The sequence below is a fragment of the Microtus oregoni genome, unplaced genomic scaffold (assembly GCF_018167655.1).
Source record: "Microtus oregoni isolate MIOR12 unplaced genomic scaffold, Mior012 000013F_ref0000133, whole genome shotgun sequence".
NCBI classification, from domain to species: Eukaryota; Metazoa; Chordata; class Mammalia; order Rodentia; family Cricetidae; genus Microtus; species Microtus oregoni.
The window spans coordinates 6,209,608-6,229,637 of record NW_024543072.1 but is presented as its reverse complement, the minus strand read 5'-3'; the positions used below and the strand labels follow the sequence as shown (position 1 = coordinate 6,229,637).

Below are 20,030 nucleotides of genomic sequence, written 5' to 3'. Positions count from 1 at the left end.
GGCAGGGGCAGCGGACTCCTGCCTGGGGGCAGTCTGATTCTGAAGGGATTCTTTTTATTGTGTGCATCTAAAGGAAGTCAGCTGACCACCGTCAGATCATCTTAGGAAGTGTAGTGATTAGGAGCCTGTGTGTGAATTCATAAAAGCTGAAGCAACAACAACAGCAAAATGGAACAAAAAACAGTAATAGAAAAGGGCTCAGAGAGCCTGGAGCTGGACTGGTGCCTCCCTGACTTCAATGTCATAACGTAGCTCTCCCAGCTTCCATTGCCCCACTAGTGCGTGTCTTCACTGAGTTACTGATGCTTGGTGGTGGTGTTTCTTCTGTGCCGATGATGACTGCTTCCAGTCCCCTCCACACAGGGCTCTATGAATGAGCTCAGGGACTCATCTTTCCCCCTTCTGCCTTTGATGATACATTTTTTAGAATCATTTTCTGTCCATTATAAAAAGTTCTTTTTAAAAAAAGATAATTTCGTTTTCTGCCGCAGGCAAGATTGCGGCTGAGACTGTGCTTCTGATGGTTATCAACCTGTGGCAGTCTGTGCTTTTTGACAGTTAATCGACCTGTGGTACATCCTGTTTTCTTCATCTCAAATCACCCCAACCTCATTTTATTGTGAAGTGGATCCAAGGGATTGTGTCGTTTAAAATGGCCTTTATTCACACACCAGAGGAAGTTGATAATGTTTGGACTGATTTCTAGGCTGATTTTTTTTCGTCAGGACTGTCAGTTCCCCAGTGGTGACAGGGAGACTTATTATTAATTATAAAAGTTTGGCCTATACCTTAGACTTGCTTCTAATTAGCTCTTGTAATTAAGTTAAACCATTTCTATGAATTTGCTTGCTGCCGTGTAGCTTTATTACCTTTACTCTGTACAGCCCATGCTGCTTCCTCTGCGTCCTCCTCGATACTCCGCCCTTCTTCTTCCCAGCGTCTCTCTGCCCCCAAAATCCTGCCTGGCTGTTGGCCGTTTAGCTCTTTAGTAAAGCAATCACAGCGAAGTATCTTCACACAGTGTGAAGGATATTCCACAGCACTGATTTACTTAGAAAGTAAAATGTACTGGAATAGGGATTACTCATGCGGAAACAAAGTCAACCATAGCCCCTGTTCGTCAGGGGAGGACCCTACATGTCCAGCCCTAGGTAGAAACTGCAAGTCAAGTTTGTGATGTGGCCCGGGGTGCCTGTGGGAAAGTACAATGCCTGGGGGTGTCACCTTGAGGTTTGTCACATTCTGAGGCTGAAGGCTACCGAGTAGCAATGTCAGCAACAGTCAGCTCTGGCACACTTCCTGTGAGACTCGAGTTAAAAATAATGTGTTTCTAATAGTTGGAAAATAGTGCTTCTGCCATAAAAACTATATGACACTTGAATTTTTGTGTTCATCCATGAAGTGTTTAATGGTCCACACCCATATTGGTTAATTTGTATATTATTGATATCTGGCAAAAGAAATAAATGTTTATTTTAAGACAGAGACCGGATGTTCCACAGAGTCTAAACTCCTTACTTTCTGCTCTTCTACAGAAGAAGTTAGCTGGCCCCAGGCTGCTAACCATGGCTCTAATGTCAGCCTGCCTTAGATTATGGCGCCCCTTCCACTTTTTGTTAATCCAACTGGATGGTTTTAATCCAGCCGATCACCTGAGACCTCGGTTTCTTCACCTTTCAAATGGGCACGATAGGTAATTAACTTAAAAGCATGTTGAGAGAAATAAACTAGTAACTTTTAGATGTTAAGCTCCGAGATAAGACCCTGTAGCCTTTAAAGTCAAAAACCTTTAACCCCAGAACTTGGGAGGCAGATGTAAGCGGTCTCTGTGAGTGGGAGGCTAGCCTGGTCTACAGAGTGAGTGCCAGGTCAGCCAAAGCTACATAATAAGACCCTGTCTTGAAAACAGCAGCAACAAAAAGGAGCCTGTTGCCAGTATTAGTATGATATCATGTATTTATTGGAAATCAGTCACCATGAGATGGTAACTTGGTATTTAACGTGAGGGTGATGAAAGCCTCCTTAGAGAGTTGGAGGGTGGACCAGAGGTAACGCCAGCACCCACAGCTGGAGCTCTACAAAGGCCTGTCATGTCAAAATGGTTGAAAGCTGTTTGTTCACGTGACCCTCTCAACTCACGGGCAGAGGCAACCACCGACACAAACACTTCTCACCTCTGCCTGACTCCTGGCCGGAAGCAGGGCCGTTGCCTTGCCCTGCGGTAATGTGGTCTAAGTGCCTGTGCCACCCCTGGGGAGTGGTGGTGGTTCGGTAAAGGTGGGATCCCAGGGCAGCTGCAGACATGATGGATATACACTGTCTTCATACTGTGCCCAGCCCCACTCTGTCTGAAAAATGAAGAACAGAGAAAATGAGGTTCCCTGTAGGTCTTTTCCGGTGGAACTGTAGTGAAGGAAGAGAAGAGAGAAACGGTGCTGCAGTCTGTTGCTATGGTAGGCAGTTTCTTACGTGATACCGTCTGCTTTGCTTTTTACATCTCAGGAGGCAGAGTAGGGGATAGAAAGGTCACTGTGCGTCCCTAGCAAACGAATTTAAAAAGACATTAAGAAAAACTCGTGTTAAAAGTACAGTCACACAGCGTGCTGTATTCCCTTTTGTTTGCAGTTGGCTCATTAATTCTTTAGGGAAAATATGGCCATATTTTTTCTCTTTCCCACCCACACCTCCCCACTTCTTTTACTTCTTTTTCTCCTCCCTTTTCTCTGAATAGAGAAAAAATTTGCATAAAAGTCAATGTTGATTCATGGTAGAAATCCATAGCAAACTTGATATCAAGAGAACTTTCTCTACTTGATAAAGGGTCTCTCTTTCATGCTCTCATCAAGTACAATAAACACAAAATGAATGTTTAAAAACAGCCACTTTGGCAAGTAGGTAGTTGGAGATCTGGTTCAGCAGTCAGGAGCACTTGCTGCTCTTGCAGAGACCCAGGTTTGGTTCCCAATATCATAACTCTAGTTCCAAGGCATCTCGCATCCTCTTCTGGCTTCCAAGGTCACCAAACAAATACATAATATATGTATCTATTTGCAGGCAAATATTCATACACATAAAAATGTTTTACGTAGATTAATGCGAGAATTTACAAAAGTCTTTATTCTGGGGATTCAACGGGAAATACAGATTCACAAATACAGAACAAGGTGGAAGCTGTTGTGGGTTCAGCTGCCATATGAACAACCATAAGGTTTGCTTCTACTCCGACCTGCCAGATAGGAGCAAGAGAGACCCTCCTCTTCCTTATAAGAGATCCTGTCCACACACAGAAGCCGTGCCCTAAGGCCGGTACCCCACAACTGTTGGGAGAATGAATTCCCACAACACATAGATAAATATTTCTTTAAAATATTTGTATTTTATTTTATTTATTTTTAAACACTTTGAGAGCTAAGCCTGGTGACATGTATTTGCAGTGCCACCCTTGGGAACTAATGGCAAGAAAACAGGAATTCAAGATCAGCCTCCACTACATAGTTCTAGGCCAGCCTGGACTATGCAAAACTTTATTTAGAATCAGCAATTAGACTAGTGTACTTATCTAACTTGTAATAAACACCGTATAGGCAGTCCTAATTAGTGTAACAAAGCAATAAAGCCTAGAAAAGATTAAACAGAACTTTTGCTATTCAAACTTACTACCTCACCCCCTCCCTCCCCACACACACCCTTTAAGAGTTCTTTAGTGATGGGCCTTCCTGCCTGCCCTTCGGATCCCGCGGTGGTGATGTGTGCACTGGAAACAGTACATTTTGTGCTGGGTGTGGCACTGGCCTTGCCCAGCATGGTCTGGCAGTGCGCGTTGTTGGACCAGACAGGCTCTCTGCAGGCTATGTTCTATCGTCTTCCTGCAAACCAAAAAACATCCTCAGTATTGCGTTTGCTTATTCTCAGTAATGCTATTTACTTAGAATCTGGAATTATTTTCTCAGAGGACCCTTTAGACAGTAGTAAGATGTAGCTGGAGACAGACTGAATAAATGGAAAGGAAAAATCGAATTAGGCCAAGAATTGTTTTTAATCTCTTATTCTCACAGCAGCCCTCAAGGATAGCACCATAATTCATATTTCGCTCGTACGGGTCAGACATAAAGCCTACCTCCCCCTCCACTTAGATCCTATAACCTGTAAGTATTTAAGTTCTGAAGTTGCACCTGCCTGCATTGTTGGATCACAGCATGAAAACACAGGGTGGCTTCTGGTTCATTCCTCTTGGCTTAGGAATGTCAGATCACCAAAGTGCAGCCTGCTGTTGACTCCCTTGGAGGCCATGTGTCAGTGAAACAGTTCTGACTACCATTCCATGAAGCATCCCTGTGCTGGGCCAGTGTTGGCATTGACTATGTATCCTATAGCTGTATGGATAATGGAGATCCATAAGTGGGCCATCTAAACTGGCAACAAAGTCAGACATCCACGCAAGGCCGAGCAGAGCTAGGTCTCCCGGAGCCAGCCAAGTGCATTCCCTGCCCTGCTTTAAAGCAAGACCAGCAGCTGCTTTCACCCTGCGACCTCTCCATTCTGATACAGCTTTAGCTATGGAAATGAGACTCCTGGCTCTCTGGGCTCCAAGGTGTATGCAGGATTATCCGAGACCAAGCCCTTTCCCCCTAGGACTATATTGTAGTAATATGCAGTTTATGCCGCCAAAGGGAACGATAGCGCAACCCTGGCCTTTAGACGAAAGTAGGAGCATTTAGGGAAATTCAGGGAGTGCTTAAGAGGCTGCATGTGCACATGCATGTGTGGACTCAGTATGCTGAGGGTGCAGATATGATGTAAAGGGGGGGGGCAGATTTTAAAAATTATCGTTCAGGCACTGATGACCAGGAACTGGGCAAGGTGCATCCTGAAGGACGTCACCACCTGGATGCAGACAGCTTTTGGACCTTTCTTGTCAGTACCCCCATCCTTTGTAGTGCAGTCTCTCATGTTAGGAAATTCACCTATTGCATTTTAAAACTCAGCCTCTCTAATGTTTCAAGGATTGTCTGCTGTCGGCTCATTTAGCGTGCCCAAAAGTCAGAGAGGTTCCTGGCAGCCGTGTCCATCCTGTCCTAGAAAAGCAACTGACTGCATTATGAACTCGCAGCTCACTCTCTGGCACCATGAAATTGTTTTAAATGTCTATAAGTTTAAATTTTTTTCTACTTAAAATGTCAGCAAGTAGAGTGAGTCTTAAGAGGGCACTTCTAATTTCTGAGACTGGCAAGGGCATCAGATGACATGAAAACCTCCCAGCCGGGTTCCAGATTCAGGAAGGACTTCTCCAAACATCTGTAGGAATCCCCTGAAGAATTGGAAATCCCAGCTCAACCCTCCAAACTTTTAGAACAGTGGATAAAAAGGAAAGATGAACACCTTGGGTGTATGGGGGGGGGAGGGGGACAAGAGGCTCCCGTAGTGATTGATTGGTTGAAGTCTGTTGCAACTGGCTGATTTGGCATTTACAGGTCAGATGGAGCTTAGGAAAATGGGGGTAACTGTTCTCTTTCTCTTGCAAAGTGTTTGCTTTCCTGACTAGTGTCCTTTGGAATAGGGAGCCACCCTCTCTCCTCAGCCAGCCAGCTCTGGAGTCACTTACAGGATGTTTGTGTGGAGGTGACTTTGAAAATGTGTGGCTATAAATAGTATGGAACCAATACCCATGATGCAAATTTCTCCCTGTACATTTTCTTTTGCCATTCGATATTTTACGAATTTTAACATGTGTTTCTCCATTATTGTAACCACAAAGATACTTTGTTATGATCCTAGGAATAAAACTTATTATAAAAAGACTATTTGGAGCTGGTTCGATGTCCCAGTGAATTAGTGTGCTTGCCACTAAGACGGACAGCCTGGGATCCACATGATGGGAGAAGAGAGACAACTCTGGAAAACCCTCCTCTGACCCTTCCTCTACATACAGAGAGAGTAGTAAATGCTTTAAAAATAGGTTTTTACTTGATGAATTAAAAGCAATCTTTGTACTTTCAAAAAAATGAATAGATAAACCATACAGAAGAATGGCTCTAGCAAGGTGTGAGATCTGCCTGCCTCTGCCTCCGCAGTGCTGGGATTAAAGGCTTGCGCCACCACCGCCCGGCTGGGAAGGGTTTTTAAAGCAAGAAGCCAGAAGCAGCAAAAGACACGCCACTGCCTGGCAAGGTCCTTGGCTGGGAGACCTTGGCTGGCTTCTCTCTCCAGCAACGGAAGAAGGGGTCCACTGAGTGGAAGCTCTGAATGAAACAATCACTGATGGGGGGTGCTGGATATGGGGATGGGGGAGCAGGGTGGATCCTTACCCTTCTGCCTCTGTCTGCATCTCTTGTCGCTTCTCTTCTCTGACTGCTCAGCCAGCTCACCCATGTAGATGCTAGGGCACTCACTGTTCACGGTCTATAGATCACTCTACCATGGAGCAGGATGGATGTGATGTGGCAGATATATCCAAGATCGGCTTTAACATTGTCCTCTTTTTTTTTTCTAACTCTACAGGAACCTAGTAATAAAAGGGTCAAACCCCTTTCAAGAGTCACGTCACTAGCAAACCTCATCCCACCTGTGAAGACCACACCGTTAAAGCGCTTCAGCCAAACCTTGCAGGTAAGGGAGCGTGGACTTGGGTTGCAATCAAACCAATCAAACCTTGCAGGAAAGGGAGCGTGAACTTGGGTTGCAGAAAGCTATGCTGTGCTTGTGTCCACAATGTCTGTTGGTTTCAGGCCGACCTGCATCATCCTGCTACTGTAGAGACGTGCAGATGAAGGGTGCAGGGGAGAAGGTGTGTGCAAGTTGTAACCCCGGTCAGGCAGAGTCAGGGCCACTTCTCTTCGGTTTTCCTCACAGTTGCACTTTCTGGAATGTACTCTTAACACTCTTACTGGTTTTGCCCAGCAACGTTTCTGAACTCCTGAGATATCACCATGTGGTATGAGCTGGATGGTAGCAGAACTTGGTGGTTTCAACCAGGGTCAGCGAGGTGTGGGGGATGGGGGGAAACATCTGTCACCCTGTCACCTCTTTGTTCATGTCTCATGAACTAATGATGGTTTCTACTTTTTTTTTTTTTTTGAGACAGGGTTTCTCTGTGTAACAGTCCTAGCTATCCTGGAACTAGCTTTTATAGACCATGCTGACCTCGAACTCACAGAGATTCACCTGCCTCTGCCTCCTGAGTGCTGGGATTAAAGGCATGTGCAACCACTGCCCAGCCAGGGTGGTATTTCTTATATGTGGGAACCACAGGAAATTCTAATTTTGAAGTCTATAAGGAGCTTGATTTGGACACAGCTGTGCCTGTCTATTTACAGAAAATGTTTGTCGACCTCCGGGTTAAACAGAAGCCCCGAAGTGTCTTGGTTCTGACTCCGGGTCTCTGTTTGGAGACTGCCAATCTTGCGCAGACAACTTAATGTTTCTAAGTCTTGCTTTTATTCCTTAGAGGTAAATTTATCACACAGTCACCACTGTGGCTTATAAAAGGCCATAGCTCCTTTGTAGAATAATTGTGAAGATTTATGAGATAATAAATTCAAGAGCCTTTAGTTATGACTAGCTATGTAGTGAGTATTGTCTACAGTAGTAATTTTTAGTTAACAAGTTGTTTTCAAGCACCGTTATATTTTTATTTTGTGTGTGTGTGTGTGCATGCGTGTGGAGAGGGGAGGCATGTATGTGCCGTGATGCTTATGGGGAGGTCAGAAGACAGCTTGGGAGGAGTCAGTTCTCTCCTCCCACTGTGAAGCTTCCAGGGATTGAACATGGCCACCAAACTGGGCAGCAAGTGCCTTTACCCACTGAGCCATTTCACCAGGGTTTCCATGTAGCTTTGGAGCCTGTCCTGGAACTAGCTCTGTAGACCAGGCTGGTCTCGAACTCACAGAGATCCTTCTCACCAAGCCTATTCTTTAACCTCTTACTGTAGCTTGCCTTTTGAAATGAAGGTTGGGATCTAGCCACAGCCTTGGAACCAATTTGTAATCATAAAAATATCCTTTTAGACTGAATCCCACAAAAGTCAACCCATGAGGTCTCATGCAGCACAGCTAAGCAAGTCGATCCTGCCATTTCTAATTTGTCTTGCGTACTTGTGTTTAGCAATGTTTTTATCTTGACCTTGAACGTTTAAGAAAATTGTTGCCTGGACAGATGCTTCCAGGTGAAGATTTCTCCTTGGTTCTTATCTTCTCAAAGGAAAGAATTTAGGTAACCATGGAGCTTAAGCAGAAGTTTTTGTAGCAAAACAAAGCTTTCACACCGGAGAGGTTGAAGTGATTGACCCAGAGACATACCTCATGCTGACAGTTATTACCTGAGAAGGCTTTGAGCTTCTCCTACAGCCCTTTGCATCCCTGCTTCCTTACTGTTTGAGGTATGCACCGCAGCCCTGTGATGCCATCCCTCCCTACCACTTGCCCCCCTATACCCACCTCTCTGTTGACTCTGCTGTCAATCATGAATGAATATCTTAACCACCCAGTTAGGTCTGGGTTTGGCTCCATCTGTCTCAGTACCTGGGACTGTGGACTTTTGGTTATCCTCTGGTCTCTTAGTGGGAAGAACAGAGAAAGAAAATAAGATTTTGCTGGAGTCAGCCTGCAGAGCAAGCAGAGAAAGATGTGTTTGCCTACTGTCCCTTGTGGCCAGTGTCTCCGCCCTCTGGACGACTTCACTGTGGGCTTTTCCTGGAAGATTCATTATCACCTGAGTCCTACACATCTGGTCTTTTGCTGAGTTCTGCATTTTGAAAAGTCTTTAGACTGTCAACTGTGTTTGACCCTTTCCTCTCCAGCCTTGGTTCAGTAGTGAGAGTCAATAGCTCACTGTGTGCTATTTCATCCCTTGATGTTGGGTCTCTATACTAATGGCCTCTCTTGCTACTGTTTCTCGCAGGAAGTTCACCTTATGCCAGGGAGGGCCTCACTCGTTCTACAAGTATCAAGTGAGCCTTCACCTTGCACAGGACTCTTCCTGTGTCTGGGTTTCTTTCTCAGGATGGAGTTGCCTTCTGGTAGATTCATGGCAGGGCTGGGCTTCACTTTGCCACATGACAGTAACAAGCTAGGGTCAAGTAGCTAGCCTACTCTACAATTGCCCTTGGAGCTGTTGGTCCCTGTTAGTGCCTTGTCTGGCTTGTCAACCTTTATGTTTGTGTTTCAAGAACACTGTATCCTCCCCTGTAGCCCATCCTGATTTCATACTTCACCGTTTTTCTTTAGATTTCCCAGGCTATCTTTATTTTTTTTTCTTCTGATTCCTAGGGGTCCTGCACAGGAAACACTATAGTAAAAAGTTGATCATCTTAGAAATGTACATTGACCTAGAGAACTGGGAAAGAAAGTAATTAATTAAGCGATGTCTGAAAACCAGCAGACTGAGACCAAGCAAGGATGAGACATCCAGACCCGAGGGAGGGTCTGCCATGTTAAAATTGTCTTCTAAATCTTCAGAGATATTTTTCTCTTACAAAATAAATTTCTGCTGATCTTTTTTAACTGTCATGATAAATAGCTAACACTAGGCTGTATACATGGAACAGAAATAGAAAAGTTATTCATAATGGTTATGCACATAAAAATATAGAATTGAACAATATGGTATTTGAAGGGAAGAGGTTAGTGGATAGGAAAACACCTCCAGCCTTGTATTTGAACACCATGCTCATGGGATGATCTGAGAGGATGGTGAATGCCAGCTTGCTCCCTTGGGACATGCAGTGTAAGCTTCTGAGCATTGTTTACTAAGCTGGTATCCTGCTCATTGCCTTCTCACTTCATTGCTTCCCTTGCCAGCTAAAAAGGGAGAAAGTGCTGACGTAGCCAATGGAGCAGGGAGGATGAAGAGGAGGAGTGGGCCCCAGGGGCAGCTCAGGATCCAATTTCAAGAGGTTTCACCATTTTTTAGCTATCCATTCATTCGTATTAGGGGAGAAGCCAAACAAGGGGAGCACAGCATGGCAAAACCACTTGGCACTTAGCAGTCACTTGCCTTATGCACCTGTGTGTATAATTTTCTATTTCAAAAAATCATGAGCATGAGGCAAACTGGCTTATTTACTTCCCTTCTCTTAGTTTCTTTTATTTTTATTTTTAGTAACGGAGATAACAAGGCAGGTGGTTTCCTACCAAACTTTTCGTTTTGTAGATCTTTATTGCATTTTTATTTGGGGGGAGGAGGTGGTTTGTACCTGCCATGGTGTGCATGTGGAGTTCAAAAGACAATTTATGCAAGTCAGTTCTCTCGTTCTACCACGTGGGCCCAGATGAGTGAACTCAGGTCATCAAGCTTGGTGGCAAGTGCCTTTATCCACTGAGCCATCTCATCTGTGTGTGTCCAACTCATCCCTCCCCCCCTTTTGTTGTTACTGAGACAGGGCTTCCTTGTGTAACCCAGGTTAGCCTAAGACAGTCCATGTATATAGCTCATCCTCCTGCCCTTGCCTCCCAAATGCTAAGATTAAAGGCATATGCCACCATACCTGGCCCCTTTTTATGTTTTTTATAAACAAGGTCTCACTAAGTTGCCTAGGTGAGCCTTGAACTCCCTCTGTAGCCCAGGCAGTCCTTACATTTTTGATTTCCCTTGCCTCAGCCTTATGAGTGATTGGGGTAGCACACCTGTGCCACCAGACCCAGCTAGCGGCTTGGTTTTTGTTGCACTGTTTCTTTTCCCCTGGCTCCTGGCACTTCAGAGGCATATAGATCCTTTTGGATATCCAGTTTCATCTCTCAGGTTGAGTTCCTTTAACTATAGGCCAAGCAGTGACTCAGACCCAAACATGACGCTTCCATCAATTCTTAGCGGTTCTCTCCTTGTGCGTCTACAGTCAGTGGAGGAGGATACTGGGCACTCTGAGCTGGCATCCTTTTCCAGAAAGATAAAAACCCATTTACAAGTGTGAGTGGTCTCGGAGGCAACACACTGCCGGGTTTGTTTCTCTTGCCTCCCGGCACTGATACGGGCCAGGGAGTTAGGCCTCAGCACAAAGGCAGCATTTATGGTGACGACAGGGTTCTCTGTCAGTTCCTCACCAGAAAAGGTGAGCACAGGACTGTGGGTAAACCAAAGCACAGATGTCTGGATCCCCCAGGCCCATAAATCCCCTCTCCAGCATGCCTGAGAGGGAAACCTGGCCCAGCTCTAAAAGGGGCCGGAGTGTGCGCCTCTCATGTGGAACAGGGAATACCAGCTCCCATGGGCCAGCTGCATGCTGAGCGCCGCCTCTCCGTGCACAGCTGGCATGGCTGCTAAACACATTTGAGTCAAGTCCAGCAAGGACGGAATGCATTGCCCTGGGAGGTGGCTGTTCATTCTCTTTGGACATGAACATCTTTCTTGTCTGTTACAAAGTGTGTGTTCCTTATGGGAAAACACAGAAAAAGAGGAAGAAACGGAATGTGCATGGCTTTCCGTTCCAAAATAGCATTTTAATGTTTCTTCTCGGAATGACTTTGAGTATTAGTGCACACTTTGTATGCCCTGAGCATAGCTCAAGGTCACTCTGTCTGTCTAAACCTCACTTGTGTGATCTGCTCACTTTGGGGTGCAGCTGCACAATCAGCCTCTCTTAACCTCACATGGGGGCACTCCCACTTTCATTAAGGTTACTATCTTAGTTTGGTTTAGGTCTCCCCTACCACTCCCCCACCCCCCCACCCCCCCAACCCCTGTTTTGTTGTTGTTTTGAAACAACAAGGTCTCCTATAGCCCAGGCTGGCCTTGAACTTGCTGCTTGCCCGAGGACGACCTTGGTCTACTTCCTCAATGCTAAACTTGCTGACTGTACTACTGTGCCTAGTGAATATAGTCCTGAGAGTTGGGGCCTCTACATACTAGACAAGGGCTTTACCAACTGAGCTAATGGCTCCGTGGGTTTTGTCCTGTCCTTTTTCTACCTACATCCTCCCTTTGTCATTTATCTGGGTGCGGAGCTTTTATGTAGGATCGAAAGAAAGTGTTATATAACACTTATATTTGGAAAGTATGATCTTTATGAACTATGTATTATTCTAATGTGTTGATAGGATTTATTTCACATAGCTGGTGTCTCGTAGTCATGGATACTTGGGCTATGAATACTTTTAGGAATTTTCATGTGCATTTTTAAAGCATAATCATACAGTACATAGGGGTTTTGTTTTTATATATGATTTAGACTGTGTAGAACTTGGTAGATACTATTACTATATTAAACTGGAAAAGTTAACCACTGCTGCTCTAAGGCTCTCTCAAGGCACTGTCTGTGGGCACCTGCCTAGTGATGGGGTCTGCCCTTCTTCTTGAACTGACAACATAGAACACCCTTCCACAGAGAATCGTTTGGCTAAGGAAGGAGTGTGGTAATCACAGCCTCTCAGTGCTTTGTTCTTTGGTCTTTAGATCTAGGAGCTTTCCATGTGACCCAAGAGCAGTCTAAATACATGGTGTGAGCCAGTGATCTTCTCGAATATCCTACTGTGTTAACTATTCTGTCCTACACTTGATGATGGAGATATGACCAATATGAAAAAGGAGACATGTGTGCTGTAGAAACCTATAAGATCTGGTTGATAATAATTTTCTAAGATATTAGGAAAACAGAAAATGAAGAGTTCAGAGCCACTGTATCTCAGTCATAACACGTGAATTAATATATTAATGGGGAAAGGAGATAAAATTCTTGAAAGTAGTTATCCTTGAAAATATAATTATGAGCTATTTGCTCTTTTATTTTCTGTTTGCATTATTTTTTTCATTATCACACAAGAATTAGAATCATTACATAACAAATATAAATCTTATATTTAATTATCTTCTATAGGTGGGCAGAGAAATGAATGCATGAACTGGAAATACTTCTTCTCCATCATATATTTCTATTACACTTAAACTTAAAAAATAATCATATGTTGCCTCTTCCAACCATATAGAAATAAATAATATCCAAAAATCTCATTGGATAATGTACACTATATATAGCATTATTGTACTAGGAAGGCAGATTAGAAATCTTAGTAGTGGCCTGAGAGTTAGAGCATCAAGAATAGAGGTTGGATTGGGAATGGCCTAGAGAGGAAATGGAGAGAGGACACTCCAGGTTTGAGAAGGGAATGAAAAGTCTGGTCCCATCTACACATGCGACATAAACAGGAAGATAGGTGTATGGACCTAGGTAGCCAAGTCTGACAACCGTGATTTTCCTTTCATAAATACCCTGTAAGTGGTGAGCTATGTGAGTTCTCTACCTCCAACTGTGTTCTCAGCTGGTTATTTCTAGATCTTTTGTTCTTAGTTATGCTGATGGGTCCCCTGTTGGTTATTCTAGTGAAGTTCCTCCAAGAAGCTATTTGCTCTTAAGTAATTCTATGTGTTTCTGCTGTTTGCTATGGATAAAAGCATCCAAGACTTCCCCCCTTATCTGTGATTTCACTCTCCCCTGTTAGGGTTACCCATAATCAACTATGATAGGAAAATGGTAAATGAACAATGCCAAGAGTGAACAACTTATACATTAAAAGTAACTTTGACTGTTGTAGGAATTAGTTTTATGTAGCTGTGACCAGATCTCTGACAGAAACAACAGAGGGAGGAATGAGATGTTCTGGGTCATGTTTCTACAATTGCTTGACACCATGCATTTGAACAGAATTATCATGGTAGCAGGAACACATGATGGAGGACCGTCATTTGCATCATCATGGACCAGGACGCAAAAGGGAAAAAGGCCTGTGTTCTGCTGCTTTTCTCCCTTCCCTCTTCCATTCTGGGGTTGCAGGAAGCCCAGTGGATAGCACACACTCTTCACCTTCATGTCTGGTCTTTTCCTCTCAATCTTTTCTGAAAATATCCATAGACACACCCAGAAGTTTGTCTCAGTCTGCTAGGTAATTCTAAATCTAGTCAATGTAATAAAGAAAATCAGCCTTCAACCGGCTAGTAGTGATACACACCTTTAATCCCAGGACTTGGGAGGCAGAGGTTCAAGGCCAGCCTGATCTACTTAGTGAGTTCCAGGACAGTCAGGCAACACCTGTCTCAACCCCTGCCCCCAAAAAGAGAGAGAGAAAGAGAGAAAGAAAATTAAGCCTTCTTATTTATTGTATTATTACAATTGTTCTTTTATTAATTATTGTTAATCTCTTAATGTACCTAATCTAAGAATTAAACTTTGTCATAGATATGTATAGAAAAATGGTTCTCAACCTGGGTGTTGCAATCCCTTTGGGGATTGAACAACCCTTTCATGGAAGTTGCATATCAGATATCCTGAATATCATATATTTACATTATGATTCATAACAGAAGCAAAATTACAGTTATTAAGTAACTACAAAAATAATTTTATGGTTGGGAGTCACTGCAACATGAAGAACTGTATTAAAGGTTCATGGTATTAGGAAGGTTGAGAACCACTGGCATAGACAAAGCATGGTTTATGTTTGGATCAGTACTATGATTGTACACATCTACCAGGGACTCTTAAAACATATTTTGATAGATAAGAGGGGACGGATGGAAATAGACACTCATGGTAGCAATATGGTTGATAGTCTAAGAGTGAAGTGATAGTCTTCTATTGCTCTACTAAAGCACCATGACCTAAAGCTACATGGGAGGGATGGGTTCATTGTCTTACAGATTACAGGGCATCATTAGAGAAAGCCAACACAGGGAATTAAGGTTGAAACCTGGCTGTAAGAACCAAAGCAGAGGCCATGAAGAAAACTGCTCATTGGCTGGCTTCTCATGATTTGCTCAGTATGCTTTCTTATATATTCCGGGACTACCTGTCCAGAAGCGGCACTGCCCACAGCAGGGGGGACCCTCCTACATCAATCACTAAGCAATAAAATGACCCCACGGCTTGCTTGCTTCTAGGCCAATGTGATGAGGCAACTTCTCAGTTGAGGGTTCCTCTTCCCAGATGACTCTAGTTTGATCAAGTTGACACAAAAATTAGCCAGCACCGGTACTGACCATCTCCTGCCGACTGCAGTAGGCATCTGGCCAGCTGTTGACCTCCTTTGACTTGGCCAATCCTCACTTTAGCTTTTTGATGTTCTAATTATTATGCTGCCTCAAGAGATGAGAATACTGAGAGCCAGAGAAATGAGTTTGTCAAGGTCCTTCAATCATGTGAGTTGATTTAAAGCCAAGTCCACTTTAGGAGTAAAGCCTTTTCTTTCTCTTTCTTTTTTCTTTTCTTTTTTTTTCTTTGTTTGTTTGTTTGTTTTTGTTTTTGTTTTTCAAGACAGGGTTTCTCTGTAGCTTCGGGGGCCTGACCTAGAACTAGCTCTTGTAGACCAGGCTGGCCTTGAACTCATAGAGATCCACCTGCCTCTGCCTCCCAAGTGCTGGGTTAAAGGCACGCACCACCACTGCTGGGCTAAGCCTTTTCAACTCAAGTCTATCCTTACCTTCTCCCAGTCCCTCAGACCTCTAGATCTTGACTTTTTCCTGCCCTTTCCCTTCAAAAGATTAGCACAAAGGTCAAATGTGGTAGAGCCAAACAGTGGGAAAGGTGCTGCTCCTCATTTTAAGCTAGAGACTTCTGGGGGGGGGGGGTGCTATGCGGGAGCCTTTTGTGACTGCATGTTGGAACTTTTTGGTTGCACCCAATGCAGCAGCCACACTGGAACAATCCCATCCTAGCTTCCAACCTGTTTACTATTGAACCATCTACTACCAAATAGCTGTGTAGTCGGGATGGTGGAGGGAATGTGCCTGGCCTGAGCTCTAATTGGAGCTTGTTATCTTTGGCTATGGAGACCTTCTGTTTTTGCAACCCGACAGAGCAAGCACCCTGCTGAACAGGCAGCATTAACAAATCAAATCTGTCCCCCAGTGTCTACCTGCTGGGCTTTCATTTCCTCTGACATATGTAAATGGACTGGTTTCCTACCCTACTGACAGTCAACCCCCACCTGCAACAGCTTTCCTACATTCCCAGCTTGGGTACAAACATGAACACCATTTCCAAAATCTGCTTTTGTCTGTTTCCTGTATGGCCCTTGTTATTTTAGCTGCCAACCGTTACTGAGCTTTGGGTTTCTACTTATTTGCCGAGCTGGGTTTCCTCATGGAAACTCTTGTTTATTCTGTAACTTTTTCACTGCTATCCCAGGATCCTCCCCACCCCAGCAGATCCATGTATTTGTGTCTGTGGTTATGTGGTCCCTCCCAAGGCTGAGTCCATTACTTTGAAATGGACCAGTGTTTCTCCCCCAAGGGGACATAGGCAATGTCTCGAGTTGTTTCGGTCAGCACAGCTGGGTTGGGGATGCTCCTGGTGTGTTGTGGTTAGAAACCAGTGCTGTCGCTAAGCACCCTACAATGCACAGGACAGCTTTGCACAAGAAAGACTTGTCTGGTTCAGAACTGCGTGTCACAGACTAAGAAGTTACGTGAAACTCATCCGCTGTGGCTCATGTTCCGAACAAACCCTACACTAGGGCAGAGCTGACCTGGATTATCACTCAAAGTGCCCCCTCACACTCGCACAGTTAAAAATCTAACTGTTATTAATTGCATAGCCTTCTGCAAAATTTCACCTTCTGTGAGCTTCAGGTTTCCTATCCATAAAATGGGAGCAAGATCCTTACTTCTCGGGTTTGGCAGAATTCTAAAGCTTAGGTTCAAGCAAAGAACATTCCCCGGTCCCCAAGGGCATTCACTCTACAGTGTAAAGCCCTCCAAGTGTGAGTGTAGCACACGAATATCCCTGCCTTCACGGTGCTGATCATCATGGTTTCGGTATGAAGCGTCACTTGTTTCGCTTGGTCCCCAGCTGATATTGTCTTGGAAGGTTGTGGAACTTTTAGGAGGTGGTGTCTTGCTGAAGGAGGTGGCCCTTGGGGATAGGCTTTGAGGTTTTGTAGCTTGTCCCCCACTTCCTATAACTGTGGACACAATGTGACCAGCTGTCTCCCATTCCTGCTGCCACCCTTTTCTGCTGTGCATGGACTGTATCCTCTAAAACCGCGAGCCAAAATAAAGTCCTCCCTTCCCTTGCGTTGCTTTTTGTTGGGCATTTGGCCACAGCAGTGTGTTTGTCTTCTATTGTGAAGAAACATCATGCGTGCACACACACACACACACACACACACACACACACACACCCCACCTCAGTTTCCTTATTGGCAAAATGAAAACAAACCTGCTTTATGGGGGTGTGTTGTGGGAATTCATTCCACCCATAGTTTTGGGGTACTTGCCTTAGGGAATGACTTCCTTGTGCATACATAATCTCTTATAAGGAAGAGGAGAGGTCTTGCTCACTCTCCTGCTCTGGCTGGGCTTGGCGTGGGCAGAGACCCAAAGGGGTCAGAAAGTCGAGGAGACCTATCCTCTTCCTCATAAGAGATCATGTCTGCACACAAAAGCCACACCCTAAGGCCAGTACCCCACAACCATTGGCGGAATGAATTTCTATAATATGGATGGTGTGAGAATTGAAAAGATTACATCTAAAGAGCTAAGGATAGATGCATAAAGGATCCTGGAGATAATTCTCATGGCACCCCAAGACTGGCAATCACTAAGAAAACACAAAAGAGGAGTGCCTTAGGGTAGTTTGTCTCTTTTTTTAATATAAATTAATTTAATTTTATTCTATTGTTCTGAAGGTGGTCAGATTCCCTGGAACTAGACTTATAGACAGTTGCGAGCTGCCATGTGGGTGCTAGGAACTGAACCCAGGTCCTCTGGAAGAGCAGCCAGTGCTCTTAACCACTAAGCCATCTCTCCAGCCCCCCAGGTAGTTCACCTCTTGTTTCCCCCAAATGGCAATGAAGAAAATCTCAAACTGACTGAGAAAGTCTTGATGAATGTATAAAAATTTGTCTATTATTTCTTATATTCAAAACATGATATAGAACTCAGGTTCAGTGATTTTTGCCTACGAGACTAATAAATCCACCCAATGAGAATGAAAGCATGTGATCTCTCTCCTCTTCCTGTCTGGGAGAGGAACCGCTGAACAGCCTGCTTGGAAGGTTAATTTGGTAACATGTTTAGCATCAAGTATCAATATTAATATAGATGAGCTCTTGGGAACCCCAGCAATCCAAATGAGATCCAGTAAAATTAAATACAAGTTGATCGTTTTTAGACTGAAGGAATCTGCCTCCATAAATATCAACACAAACATACAAAGGGTGTTCCGTCAGGCACTTATAATAGCCAACAGCCAGGAATAATTTCACTGTTCATCAGGTGGGCATTGAATAAGTATGGAGTCTACGTAGACCTTGGGGTCCCACTGTGACCATTGCTAAGGAATGAAATGTTTGGGACTAGGAAATAGTTTTGTGATACCACTACTTTGTTATTTCAGAGATGTTTAATTTTATGTTATCTGAACTTTACCTCAGTGTTTTTACTTGAAAGAAATTTGCTCTCTTTTTTATTAACTTTTTATGTTAGCAAAAAAAAATGAGTTTCATAGAGGCATTTTCATATATATTATATATATATATATATGGAATATGTATTTCCATATATGGAGACATATTTAGTGCTTTGTTCTCTTACTTACTTCAGTTATGTTGTTGTTGCTTTAAGAATTATTTTAGTTTTAGTTGTGTATCTGGGGGGAGGTGCACATGAGTGTGGAATCCCGGAGAGGCCAGAAAAGGGGGCTGGATCCCTGGCACTGTGGTTACAGGTGGTTGTGAGCTACCAGTGTGGAAACTGGGAATCAAATACAGGTCCTTTCCAAGGGCAGCAAGTCACGTTAGCCACTGAGCCATCTGCCAACCCCCTAGTTACAGTTCTGAAGAATGGGTGGTTTTTTGTTTTGTTTTGTTTCCTCAATACAGGGTCTCTTTGTAGCTCTGGGTGTCCTGGAACTCACTCTGTAGACCAGGCTGGCCTTGAACTCACAGAGTTCTGCCTCTGCTTCCGAGTACTGGGATTAAAGGCATGAACCACCAATGCCCAGAGAAGAATGACTTTTTTCTATGCTAACATAAAAAGGTATGGTTGACTGAAAAGAGAAAACATTCTGTTTTCTGTAAAATACTTAGAAGAAAATTGGAAAGGCGTACAATGCAGCAATGCCAGGAAATGGATTTGAGGAAAAAGAAGAGAATTTGTATTTTAAAAATCACACGATTTGTAGAACATGAAAGTTTCAAGTTGGTATGAATTGCTTTCCGACTCTTGGGGGAAGTCCAAGGCTGCTCAGACTGAAAGTGGACGAGACTACTGATCCTTTCAGTGAAAGTGGAAGCGAATGTCGCATTCTGCGTCTTCTTCTTTGTGTATTTTTTTCTTTCTGTTCTGTAATTCCCACCTGCCCATCAGAACCACAGAGAGAATGGGTTGGTGACTCCCTGCCTTGTTTTGACCTTCCAGGACTGTGGCTAATCGATTCAAGCTGCACCCAGTTAGCATAGTTGCTATTATAAGGGGCTTGTTTAAGCGATCCCAGGATTTATGCAATACCTCTAGTGACCTGGGCAAGCACTTTCTTGCTGTCCTAAATGGAGTGGTTCAGGTTTCGTGAGCTTTCCTGTGAGTCCGGGACCCACAGAAGTCCCTGCTAGCCCAGGAGCTTGATTACTGCTTGCAAGACAACACGGGCTTGCCTGCACAAAGCTCTGGAAACGTCCTGAAGCCCCTTTGGAAACTCATTGTTATATTTTCCATTTTCTCAGGTTCTAAAAAATTAGAAGGTAAGCTAGAAGTCACCTCTACTGTCCATGTGAAAAAAAAATGAAAAATTGATGGCATTTTAAATATCTGCTCACAAAGGATTTGCATAATTATGAAATGATTATATACAGATTTTAATGCGGGTCAATTTTTGCAATAAAGAGGATTTTTAGAAGCTAAATTATCTCAGAGTTATCTTAAAGGGTAGACAATATTCTGTCAACAGGTGATTCTAACTTATTTAACAGTGATCTTAATGGTGGAGCCATCTCTAAAGCCCCACCCCCACTCTAATTTTTAAGTAGAATATAAACTTCCCTAATGAGTTCTAATTGATGAATTTCATAGTTGGATCTCAAATAATTGAGAGCTACCCTGTAGTGTCTTAGTGA

General features: G+C 43.8%; 1 protein-coding gene across 4 annotated transcripts in view; it reads left to right on the top strand.

The window, feature by feature from the left end:
* The window catches only part of Arhgef3 (Rho guanine nucleotide exchange factor 3), a 283,256-nt gene that overhangs the window by 231,600 nt on the left and 31,626 nt on the right, over nucleotides 1-20,030 (top strand). For all 4 annotated transcript variants that reach the window (XM_041662549.1, XM_041662551.1, XM_041662550.1 and 1 more), the window contains one exon: nucleotides 6,499-6,606. In XM_041662549.1, the coding sequence (XP_041518483.1) occupies nucleotides 6,499-6,606 (108 nt within the window). The remainder of the gene's footprint in view (nucleotides 1-6,498; nucleotides 6,607-20,030) is intronic.